This window comes from Narcine bancroftii, chromosome 6, assembly GCF_036971445.1.
Source record: "Narcine bancroftii isolate sNarBan1 chromosome 6, sNarBan1.hap1, whole genome shotgun sequence".
NCBI lineage: Eukaryota > Metazoa > Chordata > Chondrichthyes > Torpediniformes > Narcinidae > Narcine > Narcine bancroftii.
In genome coordinates, this window is record NC_091474.1 from 77,628,096 (window position 1) to 77,642,443 (window position 14,348).

Genomic DNA, 14,348 nt, shown 5'->3' on the forward strand with positions numbered 1-14,348 from the left:
TGTTTTAATTTATCTTTCAAATTCCCCTTTGAAAGCTCTCATCGAATAAATTTCCAATCGACCTACTTCGGCATCACCCTGAGTTTTATTATGCCAACTCCATCCGTCTTGTTATTGAGATGAATGGAAAATGTAAGCGAGAACATTTTGGGGGTGGGTTTGCATTTTATTAAAGATTAAGAAGCGAGAGCGTTTATATTAGAGCGGATTTGTTGGGTCAAACAGGTTTCATGGGGGCAAGTGTGTGTATTCAAATGTTACATTATCTTTATGTGATCAGATGTAATCCAGCTCTCCCCTCGAGTAAATGTGTCCACAATATTTTCCGAGTATTCATCAGAAAAGTTTATTGGTGTGGGTAAGATTTCAAAACCGTGTGCACGGATAGATAACGTGAAAGCCCGACGATCTGAAAGCAACTTCGTTGCGCCGTTCTTGCACATGAAGCCGCTGCTTTGAAATGAAACCAATTTATTGAAACTCAAGTCATCATCTCTTGATCCAACTTTAATCTGAAACCAGGTTATAATGTAGCAGCACATACAGGTCGAAATAGCCCGCGACAGAGATCCATTCGCAGAGAAAAATACACCGTCGTTTCTTTTACAATTCGATTCCAAGACGCAATGTAAGGAGCATACATATTTATCTACAATATTTTTATTCCCATCATATCCCTGAAAATTTCGTACATTGAGCTCTTGTCATCAAGGTGTGCAACCTGGAACTCACACAAACAAATTCAATTAGTGGAAAAACTGCACTCGACATTATTTAAATAATGAAATGTAAAACACGAAAGTCTGCAAACCCCTGTTTGCATTATTTAAATCATGAAAAATTATTTAAACCCCTGTTTGCATTATTTAAATCATGAAAAATTATTTAAACCCCTGTTTGCATTATTTAAATCATGAAATGTAAAAGTCTGCAAACCCCTGTTTGAAGTAAAAAGACGATGCTGGAGAAACTCAATAGATCAAACAGTGGGCTTTATATTGTAAAGATCCATAACCAACCTTTCGGGCTTGAGCTCTTCACCAAGGGATGAGCCATAATGTTTGACCTTGGCTATATAAAGGGCACTGTTTGGCCACCTGAGTTAATCCAGCATTGTGTTTTTATTATTTAAATAATCTCGGGATAAATGTGATTTATTGTGGAAAAAGACGAATCCTGATTGAGCACACTCTCCCCACCTTTGTCAAAGTCGCCATTCCGGTAAGACCCACGAAATTAGCGTTTACGTAAATTATACAGAAGTATGGCACGGCAAATATGACCCCCCCCCCAAAAAAAAAAACCCGGATTATATTAGACATCTAGTACATCACAGAGTTAAATTGTATTGCATTCATGTAGATCCTGGGAAGGTTGGAGTGTTTCGGAGCTAATTGTAATCATTACTGGACGAATCGTCTTCAGACAGTCTATTCACTGTACCCCTCCTGGTCGGGGAGCACGGAGTGGTTACCTGGCCAGCTACCCTGAGGATCCTTAGCCGTCTTGCGTTCTTCCATGATAATGGTGTCATACAATCCCTTTGGCCCCTCCTCCAGTAGGATATTTCTCTCAGAGAGCGAGGGTTTCATTTGACACACTTTCCTGAGGAACAGCAGGGCTGGGGCATACAGGATGTTGACTAACCCCATGCCGAGGTTGAGCTGCACAAAACCCAAGTCGTGGACAATTTGCCCAGCCACAATCGGACCCAAGGCATAGGCCACAGAGTAGGAGATATCTGCTATGGCGTACACACTCCCGTACACGGACACGTAACGAATATCGACAAGGAAGGCGAGGGTGGGCAAGAGGGCCGTGTCCACCAAGGCGATCCCAAAACATAGGGCGCACAGGGGGATGATGAGTTCTTCGAAATTCCTACAGGCGGGGACTGTGCACGAACTGGCCCCGATGATAACCAAGCCCACGGCTCCGTAGAGCCATTGGTAACTGGGATATTTGGCGGCGAGCTTGACAGTGACATATACCCCTAGGACGTGCGGAAAGAATGCCGGTAACCACGTTAGACCCATTTGCCATTCGCTCGCATTCATTGTCTTTTTCATCCAGTTTGATATGGTGGGTTCGAGGAAGGCGAGGGGGATGTTGCAAGTGGTGAGAGCACCGGCCACCACAGCAATGTAAGGGTCGATCATAAGTTTGTAGATGGGGGTGCCTTGAGGCATGTTTTCACGTGTTCTGCTTGCAATTGGCGTCACGACCATGAGCAACAAAATACCGTCCAGCAGGCAGACGAAGGATAACACTAAGAAGGGGACCCACTTCCCCGCGAACTCGTACAACACGCCGCCGAAGGGAGGCGCCACCAGGCTGCCGAAGGAGATGAACGCCAAGGCGATGCCCAAGGCTCGGCTCCTCTCCGACTCCTCCGTGTACTTGTCGGCGATCATGGCGATCCCCGACGTGTCCGCGAACGCTGAGCCCAGTCCCTGCAGGCTTCTCGCGGCGAACAGCATGGCATAGCTTTCCCCGAAGGCGAAGGTGATGGTGGAGAAGAACATAATGGCGAGGCCGATCAGCAGCGGAATGTCGTAGCCCACTCGGTCAATGAAGGTCCCAGTCAATGGGTTGGAAAGCAACTGCAGGATGGCCTTGGACGCAAACAGCACCCCGATCTGGATGTCTTCGTTCGCATTGGGGTTCCTCTCCAACACCGCTGTCTGGGTAGAGTTGAGTAGGGAGCCATTGGTTCCGTTGGAAGGCGTTGTGATGTACACCAGTTTGTAAGTTCTTATCGTTTCAAGGTAGTTTGGGATAATGGGCACGATCACCATGTAGAGCATGTTGTCCAGTAACATGGCTATGCACACGATGACCAGCAGAATTTGGCGTTTCCGCAGCGGTTCATTCATGGCCCCGCTGATCCGTTGACATCTCTCTCCAATCGCGCCGGCAAATTTCCCCAGGGCTGCCTTCGCCATCGTCGCCCCACCACTTTCCTCCCGCAGCGGCCGCGCCGACTTCCCTCCGGATCCCTCGGGCGGCGACTGGACCCCCCCCCCCTCCCTGTGATTACCTGGACACAAAGCCCCGGGTGCGCCCCGGCGTCGCGGGCACGGGCATAGTCGCCGGGCGGCCAAGTCCGAGGGGAGCGAGGGAGGCGGAGAAGGGGAATGCACTCCTCCAACTCTTCAATCTTGCCCGGACGGCGGATGAACGGATTGTTGCGACGAGGCAGTGGTCACACCGCCGGATTGCGGGAGTCGCCACCTCCTCCACCTGTAACCCACCCGGCTCCTCCTTCCTCCGCGGAAGCCATTCACGCTTCCTTGCTCCTTGCTTTTTTTTTCTTGACGTTTATGACGGGACTTTGTTCCGCTTTCATCTGGTTGCACTGGAACACGCCCCTGATGCGAATTCGCCACGTGACTGGATCTTCTCCAATTCCAGACCGTCCACACTCTGATCCCGGGATGTGGATAGTTGGGAGAACTGCGACTGCTGTGGTCCCGAGCACAGAGGCACTGGGCGGACCTGGTGGCAGAAATGAGCCGGGACCGCTCCCTTCATGGACACCAAGTAAAAACACGCTGGAGAAACTCAGTTGGTCAAACCGTGTATTTCATGGAGCAAAGCTAACGGTACAGAACCAACATTAGGGCTCAAGCCCGAAAAGTCCGCTCTGTATCGTTATAAAGTCCACGGTTTGACCTGCTGAGTTTCTCCAGCGTTGTGTTTACTGCAATCACGGTGTCTGCAGACTTTCGTGCATTATCGAGACATATGGATCAACTGACCATTTCTCCCCCGGGAGGTTGCGTAACCAGCGCCTCATTGGCTGCGTTCAGTCCCGAGCTGGTCATCCGGCGAGCCCCACAGACCTGCCCGCCTCCTCTCCCTAGTTTGATGCTCAGCGCTTGACTGGACAATGTACGTTGGCCAGAAACTATTCGGAATCCACGAATAGCTTGGAACGGAACAGATCGATTTGCTTTTGGAGTTTGGGGAATCCCTCTGACCAGTTTGTCTTTGCTCAGGGTCTGACTTCTCGTGGGTACACTTGTTACGGCGTGGCAAGACTCTTTGAAACAGCACTTGCTTTTTCTCCACAGCAGATATTTCAGTGCGATTGAAGTCAGTCTGTCCGCAGTTTCCTTCCAGTGCTTGCGACGTGCAGAAGGACGCTGCTGGTCCACCGCAGCGGCCAACACCCCCGCAGTATTCTGGAGATCGGCGGTAACTCTCGATGACCGCCAGCTCTCAGCACTTGTTGCAAACAAAGAATTGTTGGACGAACTCGGTGGGTCGGCTAGAAATGGTCCGTCATCGTTTCAGGTCGAGAGCCCGAGACCTTGACAGACCATTTCTCCCCTTGCGCGCTGGGGCCCGGCCAACATTTCGTTTTTTACTCAAATTCCAAAATCTGCATTCTTTGTGATGCTGCCTTTGGACTTGTTGGTGGCCCAGGGCGATGGGGTCAGGAGGATTTGGATGCCGGGGGGAGATTGGATAGGCTGGGCTTTGATTCCCTGGAGGCTAAGGGGTGAGGCGAATGGTCAATTGCACAGATAGGGGAGATGGTGAGAGCCCCTTTCCCATCATAAAGGACCAAAAATTGGAGAGCATTTTTAAGGACTGTGTGAGCGAGTGGGGGGGGGGGCAGGCAAGGGGGATCTGAAGGGTACCTTTTATTCGGCTGGCAGAGAAGATGGTGGTATCAGATACAAACTGACGGGAAACACGTCCAGACAGAAGAGTCCGGTCCTGATGCAGGCAAATTGGATGTGTAGATGTGCCGAGGGTCCGTTTCTGCGCTATCGAACGAAGTGGCTCTGAGGATGTGTTCCAAAATTCACAGAAACGCAGACCATTCAGCCCATCGAGACAATGCATGCAACATATTAATTCCGTGCCCTCGTTATTTTTTTCCCTGTGACATTTAATTGTCGCCAGATTATTCCACAGACCTACACGTTAGGGGTCATTTACATTGGCTGATCAACTCAGCGAACAGCATGGCTTGGGAGGAGCCCATGCGGTCACAGAAATCTCCACACACACACACACACAAATTCCAGAGACCAAGATCGAATCCGGGTCTCTGGTAATGCGAAGTGATAGCAGCATTCGCTGCTCTTCGGCTCTTGTCCGGATGGGTTGCATCAATATTGTTGCGTTCGGATTCTGTCTTGGCCTCTATGTTGGAGTAGAACCACGATGTGGCAACAACAGCTTCTCGTTTTATATTCTAGTTGGCAGCGCTCGCTGTATCTGTCTGGGACGACAGGCGCTGGCCATAGTTTTCATGTATCGAAGGCCAACGAGGGGCAGTAAACTGGGGAAATCAACGCTATGGTCATCTCTCATCACCACAGAGCAAACGTTTGGCCAATGGACTGTACAGCATGGTCATGAGCATGCAGGGGGGCAGGACAGATGTTAGTAAGAGCGGTGCAGATGTTAGAAACGGGGTAAGGGGCATCTCATCCCCAACCACCCCAGAAACTGAAATAATTGACATTTGGCTGTAATGCAAGTCGATGAACTGGGTGCAAGACGTGCGGTGCACTGGGTGGGGTCGCTCCACACTGAGCAGGGTGTGCAAAGTCCAGTCCGCTCAATTTGATCCAACTTTGGATCTCGGGTCCCGCTTTGCAGGGACTACCATGTACCCGTTTCCCGGGACTGATTTTATACCCAACCACCGTATTGTAAAAGTTACCCCATGGACCCAGTCCTGAGCAGATGTTAATGAAAGGTTGAAATGGCCGGGGTCCAAAGGGTTAAACGCATGGCCACTTCATTCTCGTTCTCTCTGTTGTCTGCAGCACTTGACACCGAATGTCTTTGGTGATATCTTTCCGATTAGGAAAATGGCTTGAGAGCAGGCATTCTGTGTGGAAGGATGAGCTAGAGGCTTGCACACGGTTTGTTCGTTGGAGCAGCGCAGTACTGAGGGAGTGCCGTCGCCCTACCGTTCCAACAGATACAACAAGATCGAGGAGCAAGAACAAAAACTGGTCGCAGTCCCCTTGACCCCAACGAACACTCCCACGATGTGGTTCTCAGCTCTCTTTTTTTTTTAAAGAGTGAGGGTTAGAATTTCTGTGTGCCAATTGGGGGGGGCACGCGTGGGCACCAACCGCTTAAATAAAAAGATCTTCCAAAAATAAAACCTATTGACCACGTCGGTCTTCATTGCACTGAAAATACAATGGTCCCGTGATGGAAAGGGTGCAAATATTGATATCTGTGGGGTTCGCACCATATTCTGTAAACATAGGTATAAATCTACACCTTGTTTTGCTTTAACAAGAGCACCTTTAGAGGGCAAGTCAATGATAAACAACCGATGACTTTCTAATCTGTGAACGCGACCGCCTCACTTTCATCCCACACAGGTCTCAAAGCCCTCTTTCTTTCTTGACAAGAGACCAGGCACCCTCCAACACCATCCTCCTCTGCCTGGCAGAATTGTTCTCACTCTCCGTTAACTCATCTCACTTTCCTAAGGTTAGAACGCCTGCCGACATTTTTTCCGTATCTTGAAGGGCTCAAGCCCGAAACGCTGGTTCTGTATCTTTACCTTTAGTATCCAAAGGACACTGTTTGACCAGCTGGGGTTCTCCAGCATCGTGTTTTTCCGGAGTCTGGAGACTTTCGTGTTTTACATCCGCCTGTATCATGAGGGGGGGGGGGGGGGGGTCTGGGTGTCACTTCGGTGGAGGGCACTTTGCAAGGCTGCTCTGTGATGGGATCAATGTGACTTTTGTATGCTTTGATTTTCAACCGATTCAATACAAATGATATTCTGCCGGATTGCTATAAATTTTAATCAACGATAAGGCCAACGTAACTTTTCAAATGGACTTTATTGACGTGCACAGCTTGCCAGAAGTAAAGTAACTGGAGCTTTTAAATTTCTCTGAGGCCATCACATTATTCCTCCCACTCAGTAAGGTCAGGTACATGTGCATAATTAATAGAATTTTCCCCAGTGGTCATTACATTGACCCATTCATCTGCAAAATGAAACAAAAAGGGCTTGGCTTTGTGGAAAGCAAATATGACTCATTAATTGGTTGAAATGTATTTCCATTCTTCAAGTCATTGATAAAAGGTGATTAGATTATGACTAAGGGTTTATATCATTATGTTTTTGAATCTATAGGTCATTCTGCGGTTAAATTTGACCAAAATATGAGGCACCACTTGGCAAAATGTTGAGTTGCACAAATAGATAACGTGCTTGACCTTGAGTTTTACTTTCACAAGTATTATATTCTCTCATGAACACAAGCAAGGTGAATGGGGTGGAACTAAAACTGAGGGAAAAAATCTGCACTGTCTCTTTTAAAATGAGTTTCAGTGATTAGTGAATTAGAAATTTTTACCATGATTTAATTAAATTTGATTACTGAATAAATATTCCAGCCATTACTTACTCTTTTATCAACCCTTTCATCAGGCAACAGAAATTTTTGCTGTGGTAAGAATTGGCATAATCCTCTCCTATTATAACCTCTGCAACAGCCCATATATCTCAAGTGAGTTCTCCCTCAATTGTAGCTAATCCTATTTGATCTCTTTTAGAAATATTAATGGTGTCGATGCTATGGTGTTGGTGCTGCAAAAGGAGGGTTTTAAAGTGCTCCTTCCATCTGATAGCCTAATGGCAAGGTATCATACCAGTTTAGCCGCCCATCCAGGGACATGTGAAGCCATGGATTGCAGACGGTGGATGGTTTTTCAAGCAGATTCTACAAATTGGAATTGATGGTTGTAAAACTAAAAACGCTGGGCAGATTAATCTGCTGGATGGGTTACCCATCCACTGCAACTGAAGAAGGCAACAGGAAACCACTTCAGTATTTTTCCCCTTGTATAATCATTAACTTCACATTGACTACGGTCTCAGCTCAAAGATGGGGCCTTCACCGAAGGAGAACAAGGGAGGCAACAACTAGAATTTTGAGGGTTAGAGATCATGAAGGATATGATCGCCCATGTTGAACGGCAAGGCACCTGAATGAATGCCTCTACGATGTTACCCTGTTTGTTTTCTACAACCTCCAGTCATTGGTTTACACAGACACCTATTTCCTTTGGACATAGTTCCTCTATGTTGGAAATTCAGTTTACAAACCATATTTAAGGGTTAGAGCAAAATTTACCAAAGTAATACTTTGACTCAAAGGATTAAATGACACCAGTATTTTTTCTAAGAATTTAGAAGATTAACAAAAGATATTCTGGAGAAAGTAAGCCAAGAAAAGTAACTGATTGGCACCTGTAAAAATCTGGGCTCATAAATGAAAGTCAGCATAAAATTGTTCAAAACAAATGAGGTTTCCACTGAATTTCTTTCAAGATCTTATAACTGTAGAAATCCTCGCCTCACGCCTTGCCTTCCCTTGGGGCTACAACTCAAGCTGATTTTTCCACTCCCAAACTGCCCATGTCTGTTTTCCTGATTTTCCCTAGAGCTCCACACCTTGGGTTTCAGTCCTTCGTCCTGACCACTCAGTTTAATTCCATGCTGTCAGCTAATGTCTGAGGCCACACATTACTGTCTTACAAAAGCCGCTGGAAGGACTGGAAAAGGAATTGAAGTTAATTTGTGGGAGTAGAATGCATGGCTGAGAATGAATTAATATTTTGCATCAGCATTCCTGCAATAAAACAAAGCACATGAATCAAGAGAAAAGATATAAAATAGGTAAAGAATATGTAGCTAAAGGGTTATCCGAATAGAAAGAATATAACGACATTGCATCCCTGTTTAAAATCAGCAAGGATAATAATCTGACTGAGTGCAGTCCAGCCAGTCTAATGTCAGAGGCAAGAAACCTTGTGGACAATAACATGGAGAAAAATTAATTGGCATTTGAAGAAGTATAGTTTTATAACTAAAAGCTAGCATTGATTTGCTAAAAGGCAAATTGCATTAGACTAATTTGATCAAGTCCTTCAAGGACTACTGGAGAGGGTTGCTAAGGGTAGTGTGATTGATGAGTCTTTCTGGATTTTAAAATAATGATTTGACAGAGCACCACGCAATGGGCTTGTTTGCAAAGTTTAAATTTATGAGATTAAAGGGACAATGGCTCTATTGATATGAAACTGGCCAAGACAAAAAGCAGAGAGTCAGGTTTGTTTTCTTACTGGAGTGAAAGATTGAGTGGTGAATAAAAATACAAAACAGCAGAGAGATTGGAAATAAAGCCAAACATACTGGAGATATACCAATAGCATCCAAGGAAAGAGAAACAGGAAATGTTTCAAGTCAAAGGCCTTGACATTTTAACCATGGAAAGTGTAAAATGATGCATTTACACTACCCTGGAGTTTCAGGACCTGAGACATTCTGTCTCCTGTATTAAAATGGACACAGTTCTTATTTTCCTCATGATGTAATCTCAAGAAGGCATTTATTGTTATGCAGTGGTATAGTATATAAAACATTCACTTAAGAAGATTGGATAGGTGATTTCAATTCTAGATGGCCATCGATAAGCAGTCAAAAGTAGCAGGAGGCATGTCTTTCAGTTCCAAAATAAGATGTACCCAAGTAGAATAAATTTGCCAATACATGTGGTCAACCTGCTTCTGTATTTTGTCATGTTTCTTGTGACATTTGTGTGTCCTGTCCTATGAAGTAAGCCTTTTTTTTTGACAATGGATGTGCCAATCGAAGTACAGGCACACTCTTTATCAATTAACACTTCTAGTACAGGTTTGAAGATTGGTTTTTCCTTTAATTTGCAACTTTCCATCACACAGCCAAAATCTGGTAGACTAAAGCCGATGGGGAATTTATCCTTCCATCAATAATTGGGTACAGCCTTATTGTAACTGCATTCTTCCATCAATGAGTTGCAGAGAGTTAAGCATTATTTCTCATCATTTCAAAGACTGAATCACAAGTTACCCATTACTATACATCCTCCACAGTTGCCTTTACCTGAGTATTCAGACCAAACAATGTGCATGACATTTACACTTTTGCATTTGTATTGGTCCTTTTTGACTTCACCATTGCTGAGATTCTGGATGAATAATTTTGTTTTTAACCCAAATAAAATATTATTTATACTTCAGAAAATTCTGGTAATTCAAGCAGAATCCATGAAAAAGAAAAAAAAAAAATATTACAGTAGAATTTCCAACAATTTATGTTTTTCCTCAGATTTCAAGAATCTGCACCATTTTGTTTTGTCACGACTCTCTTCGTGGTCACATGATTAAATCATTTTATGTATGTATTCAAATTATGGAAGTTCAATTCATATGTGATAAAACAATGGAATATAGAGAGATGGGGCAGATTCAGTGTAATGTTCAATTCTACATTTCATAGCATCACCTATGACTTTCAGTGGATGTAATATTACTTCTTCAACTTTATCACCTTTCAGTTGGAAATATCCCTATTCCCTTCCCAATTATCTCTTCTATTCTCTTTTGCTTCTCTTTCTCCTATTGTTAGGAGCATCGAGCAATGCTCAGGATGACTTAGTCTGCTTTATGGCAGGCGAAAGTGTTACATTTTTAATCTGTTATTACATGACACTAAAAGGAACCTTGAACCTATTCTCTAATCTGCTGATGCTGCCTTTCCTTCCTTCTATTTATACAAGTCCACCTGCAACCAGAGATAAATGGCCTACAATGGCCTTTTCTCTCAATCTACCAGTAACATTCTCTGTCCTTCTCTGATTTTCTCTGTTGATATGGGGGCACATATGCACCACATTCCACAAACTGTTAATCCCCTTGTGTCAGATGGTTCACATTTATTTCCTGTCAGATGTGGGGAAGTGTTAACTCAGTGACCAAACAGCCATCTGAACACGTGCCGCTGATTCCATATTCTTTGATAATCACAGCTTTTGCAACACGGGTGCAGGAACACTACACCCTATCTACCATCGCAAAATACTCATTTCCATTTCACCCACAACCTACTTTCAACCACTTTGCTTTTGGAACCTAATTATTTTTTAGAGTTTATTTGACTGACCTCCAAACTTTAAGATTCATTAAATCAGCTCATTCAAACTTTTGCTGCCCATACCAAATACATCTGACCTTCCTCCTCTTCCTGATCTGTGCATTTCTCTATGAATCAGCCACCTTTTCATATTTCTTCTATATCTCTCACAGTTCTCCTTCCTTAAAAACCTACTGTTCCATCTCTGGGCAGTGGAATATCTCATATTCTTGGTTTGCCCTGGAATCTTCTCTCTAGGTAACTCTTAAATCTCTCATCCTTGAATCAATCTTTGATCAAACTCATTCTGAAGCGATGGTTCATACATATCTTCACCAATAGCCCCATTTAAATGTGATGTAAATATAAATGTATTTTGTTGCAAGTGGTTTCTGGTGTTCAAACCCTCGTTACAGGTTAATTGACAAACAACATAACCACAAGTTATCAACCATCTTGCCAAAAAGTTCAAGAAGACAAATTATTCAATGCTAAATAAATGAGACACTAACCTGCCTCTTTGTTGAATAGTTTCCATAGTTTTCTGGCCAGGATCTTTTCAAAAACTTGTAAAGCCACCAATCCACTTTACGATTTTGTACCCTCATGAATTGGAATGTTGCATACATAATGGTGAATCTGTGAGAATGTGAAAAATATTTACATGTGGTAAGAGCATAATGGGTCCCTTTGATCAAAATAATAATGGTTATTATTTCAAAAACATGGCATCATGGCTGTTACGGACAGCAGCAATAGAAATCCACCAAGACCATGGTATCTTCAAAACAATGATTTTTATTAATAACTAATGCATAATAACACTCCTTACTTAACTCTAACTTAACCCCACTATGTGTGTATGTGTGGGACAAAACCAAAACCATTATAGTTTAGGCACAATTGTTAAAAAGAATATATTTTTGAAGTTCAGTCAGCTTTTTGTTGAAATTCAGATCTTTAAATTGTTGCTAAAAATAATTATGGAGTTGGTGTGAGGCTTCAGACTACTCAAAACTCAGGAAATTCTTGTAGAGTTGTTGTCAGAGAAATATTTCTTCACATGAATGATTTCCCCTTCTTGCACTGCCAGAGGCAAGGGTTACACAAAGTGCCATATAGAAATGGACACAATGAATCTGTCCTCTTTTCAGAGATAGCTGAAGTGGTGTTTCCTTGCCACTGTATTTCTCATGTGAAGAGAATACAATCAGAGATCCTCTCCTGAGTGCGTCTCATTTCTGACCTCAGATTTGTTTTCGGTGCAATATTAAAACACAGATTTTCAAAAGGATTTAATCACATGACCATGACATCACTCCTGATTTCTGTTTGAAGTTTCTCTCTTCCAAAAGTTTTACGACCAAACTCTTCTGGATTGTCTGCCGAAGCAACAAACAAAACTTAAATGCTTCTGAGTTTTCATTCTAACAACATAGGTGGGCAAACAGTCTTCTTTTGAACCAGATGTTCTCCTTGAGCACACACCATTGTTCCAGCAAGTGAATGAACCATTCAATTCGAATTTCAATGAAGTTTTTGTGGTTGTTTACCCAGCTTCAACCAACAATGGTTTAACAGACATTTCCACTTTCAAAATGGTTTCCATGTCCATCCTTAAAACCTTACTAATAAATATTTATAATAACTAAAGATTAAATTATTAAAACGTAGTTTCCCATCTGTACTCCATCTACATAAAATATATGTAAACTCGGTCGGTGAAGGGATCTATATGTATGGAAGGGGAGAGGGAGGGACTGGTTTGCTTATGTTTTTGTTCTGTTTGTGAGGGAAAAGTTTAATATATTGTACATTTAAAATGTTATAATGCATATTTTTTTAAACACAATTAAACACAAGGCACAGACTTGCATTAAACCTAAGGACACGTGCCTACACGCCAAGAATTAATGCACTTTCACGGATGCTTTTGTGTTTATTGGCACACTTTTCCAGAAATATTTCGTCCAATTCGCTACTGTGGTGACGGGGAGACCCCACCCAGGACAAAAAAACATGATGAGAGGTTTGTAGAATGCCCATTAAAATGTTACTTGTCAGGTCCAAAGTTAAGGGAACGAGTTGACATCAGCAATATGAAACGGGGATGGCAAAAGACGCCGATTTAATGAATTGACAATCAGCAAATGAGCTAAACCAGGGAACTAGAAGCGATTTCAAAATCTGTCGGGTTATTAAATTCTTGATGAATATTGCGGGGCAGTTTGGATCACGGAAACCCACAACACAGCTTTGAAAATGAGAATCTCAACAATTCTTCTCTGCACATTAACGCTGTAGCTTCTTTTTAGTGGATGAATTATGTTCTACTTGTGCTTCCGCAGAACCACCTCAGAATCACCGAAACTTACGACGTAAAGGTCGGAAGTATAACCCCCCCACCGCTCTTCAGATTGAGTTTAGAGACCCCCCCCCCTCCTTCAGCATGAGTTTAGACTTTATAGCTCACTCCCGCTCCCCGTGGAGTCTCTCTTCCCCATCAGCTCTCGTACCGCGCTCCTGAATGGGACAACCGCAAGGCGCACCTTTGCTGTCACAGATCAATCGGTGTCCCATTTACAAGAGGTGATCTCGGCCGAGTGAAAAGGACAGCACAATTAAAATAATTAACCCGCATCGATGAGAGGGATGTGATTTGCCACTTCGTCTTTGTCGCATCGATCTCGCCTCCGCTGGGCTCTTTCGAAAACACGTCTCCTGCTCGGCTTTCTCACGACCCTTGCTCAGCGCTCGACGCTTGTTGACCTTCGGACCATCAACAGTGAGCGAGATCTCAAAACAAAGACAACACCAAACGGTGTTCACACCCTCCCGGCGAACGATGATGAAACGCGCGGCCCACAAGCATGTACACTTGCCTTTGTGCCTGCCGCCGCCTCTCCCGCGAACCACAATAAACAGAATCAAGCAGAAGGGATCAACGGGATTCATTCCCCACGTGTTGAGTCAGAAATCCTGCAGGCATTGCTAATTTTACCCATTCCACTAAAAAACAATGGATAGCACGCGGGAGCCTAATTTTAAAGACGAGAACCGTTTAAATTAGAATCGTTAACTACATCTGGAGATGTTGAAAGTTATCAATCGGTAGCTGAGGTCGGGGTTCCTTCGTTTACGCGAAACGTCGGCAAATGACGTGGAAATCTTAACTGGGCGGCTTTGACATGATCTCTCCAGGTCTTCATGCATTCACCCACTTCCTCGATTCTACTTGTCTCCTGTCCTCCGTTCCATTTCTTCCGTTTTCCTTGATCTAGATTCTCTGATGCATGGTCAATGAACTATGCCAAAGGTTCTCAACTTCCTTTCCCCATTCACATGCCACTTTAAGTCATCCCTTACTCACCACAGAGCACCCATGGCATCC

At 43.9% G+C, this 14,348-nt stretch overlaps 2 protein-coding genes across 2 annotated transcripts in view; both read right to left on the reverse strand.

The window, feature by feature from the left end:
• chata (choline O-acetyltransferase a) overlaps positions 1-13,831 on the reverse strand; it is a 57,256-nt gene extending 43,425 nt beyond the window's left edge. Inside the window, exons 1-2 of the mRNA XM_069885450.1 lie at positions 13,593-13,831; positions 11,470-11,596 (exon numbers count right to left, since the gene is read on the reverse strand). Coding sequence (XP_069741551.1) covers positions 11,470-11,596; positions 13,593-13,639 — 174 coding nt within the window. The 5' untranslated portion in view covers positions 13,640-13,831. The remainder of the gene's footprint in view (positions 1-11,469; positions 11,597-13,592) is intronic.
• On the reverse strand, positions 1,431-2,945 carry slc18a3a (solute carrier family 18 member 3a). Its single transcript, XM_069888215.1, has one exon. The coding sequence runs from the start codon at positions 2,943-2,945 to the stop codon at positions 1,431-1,433; it is 1,515 nt and encodes a 504-aa protein (XP_069744316.1).
• Positions 13,832-14,348: the final 517 nt, after the last annotated feature.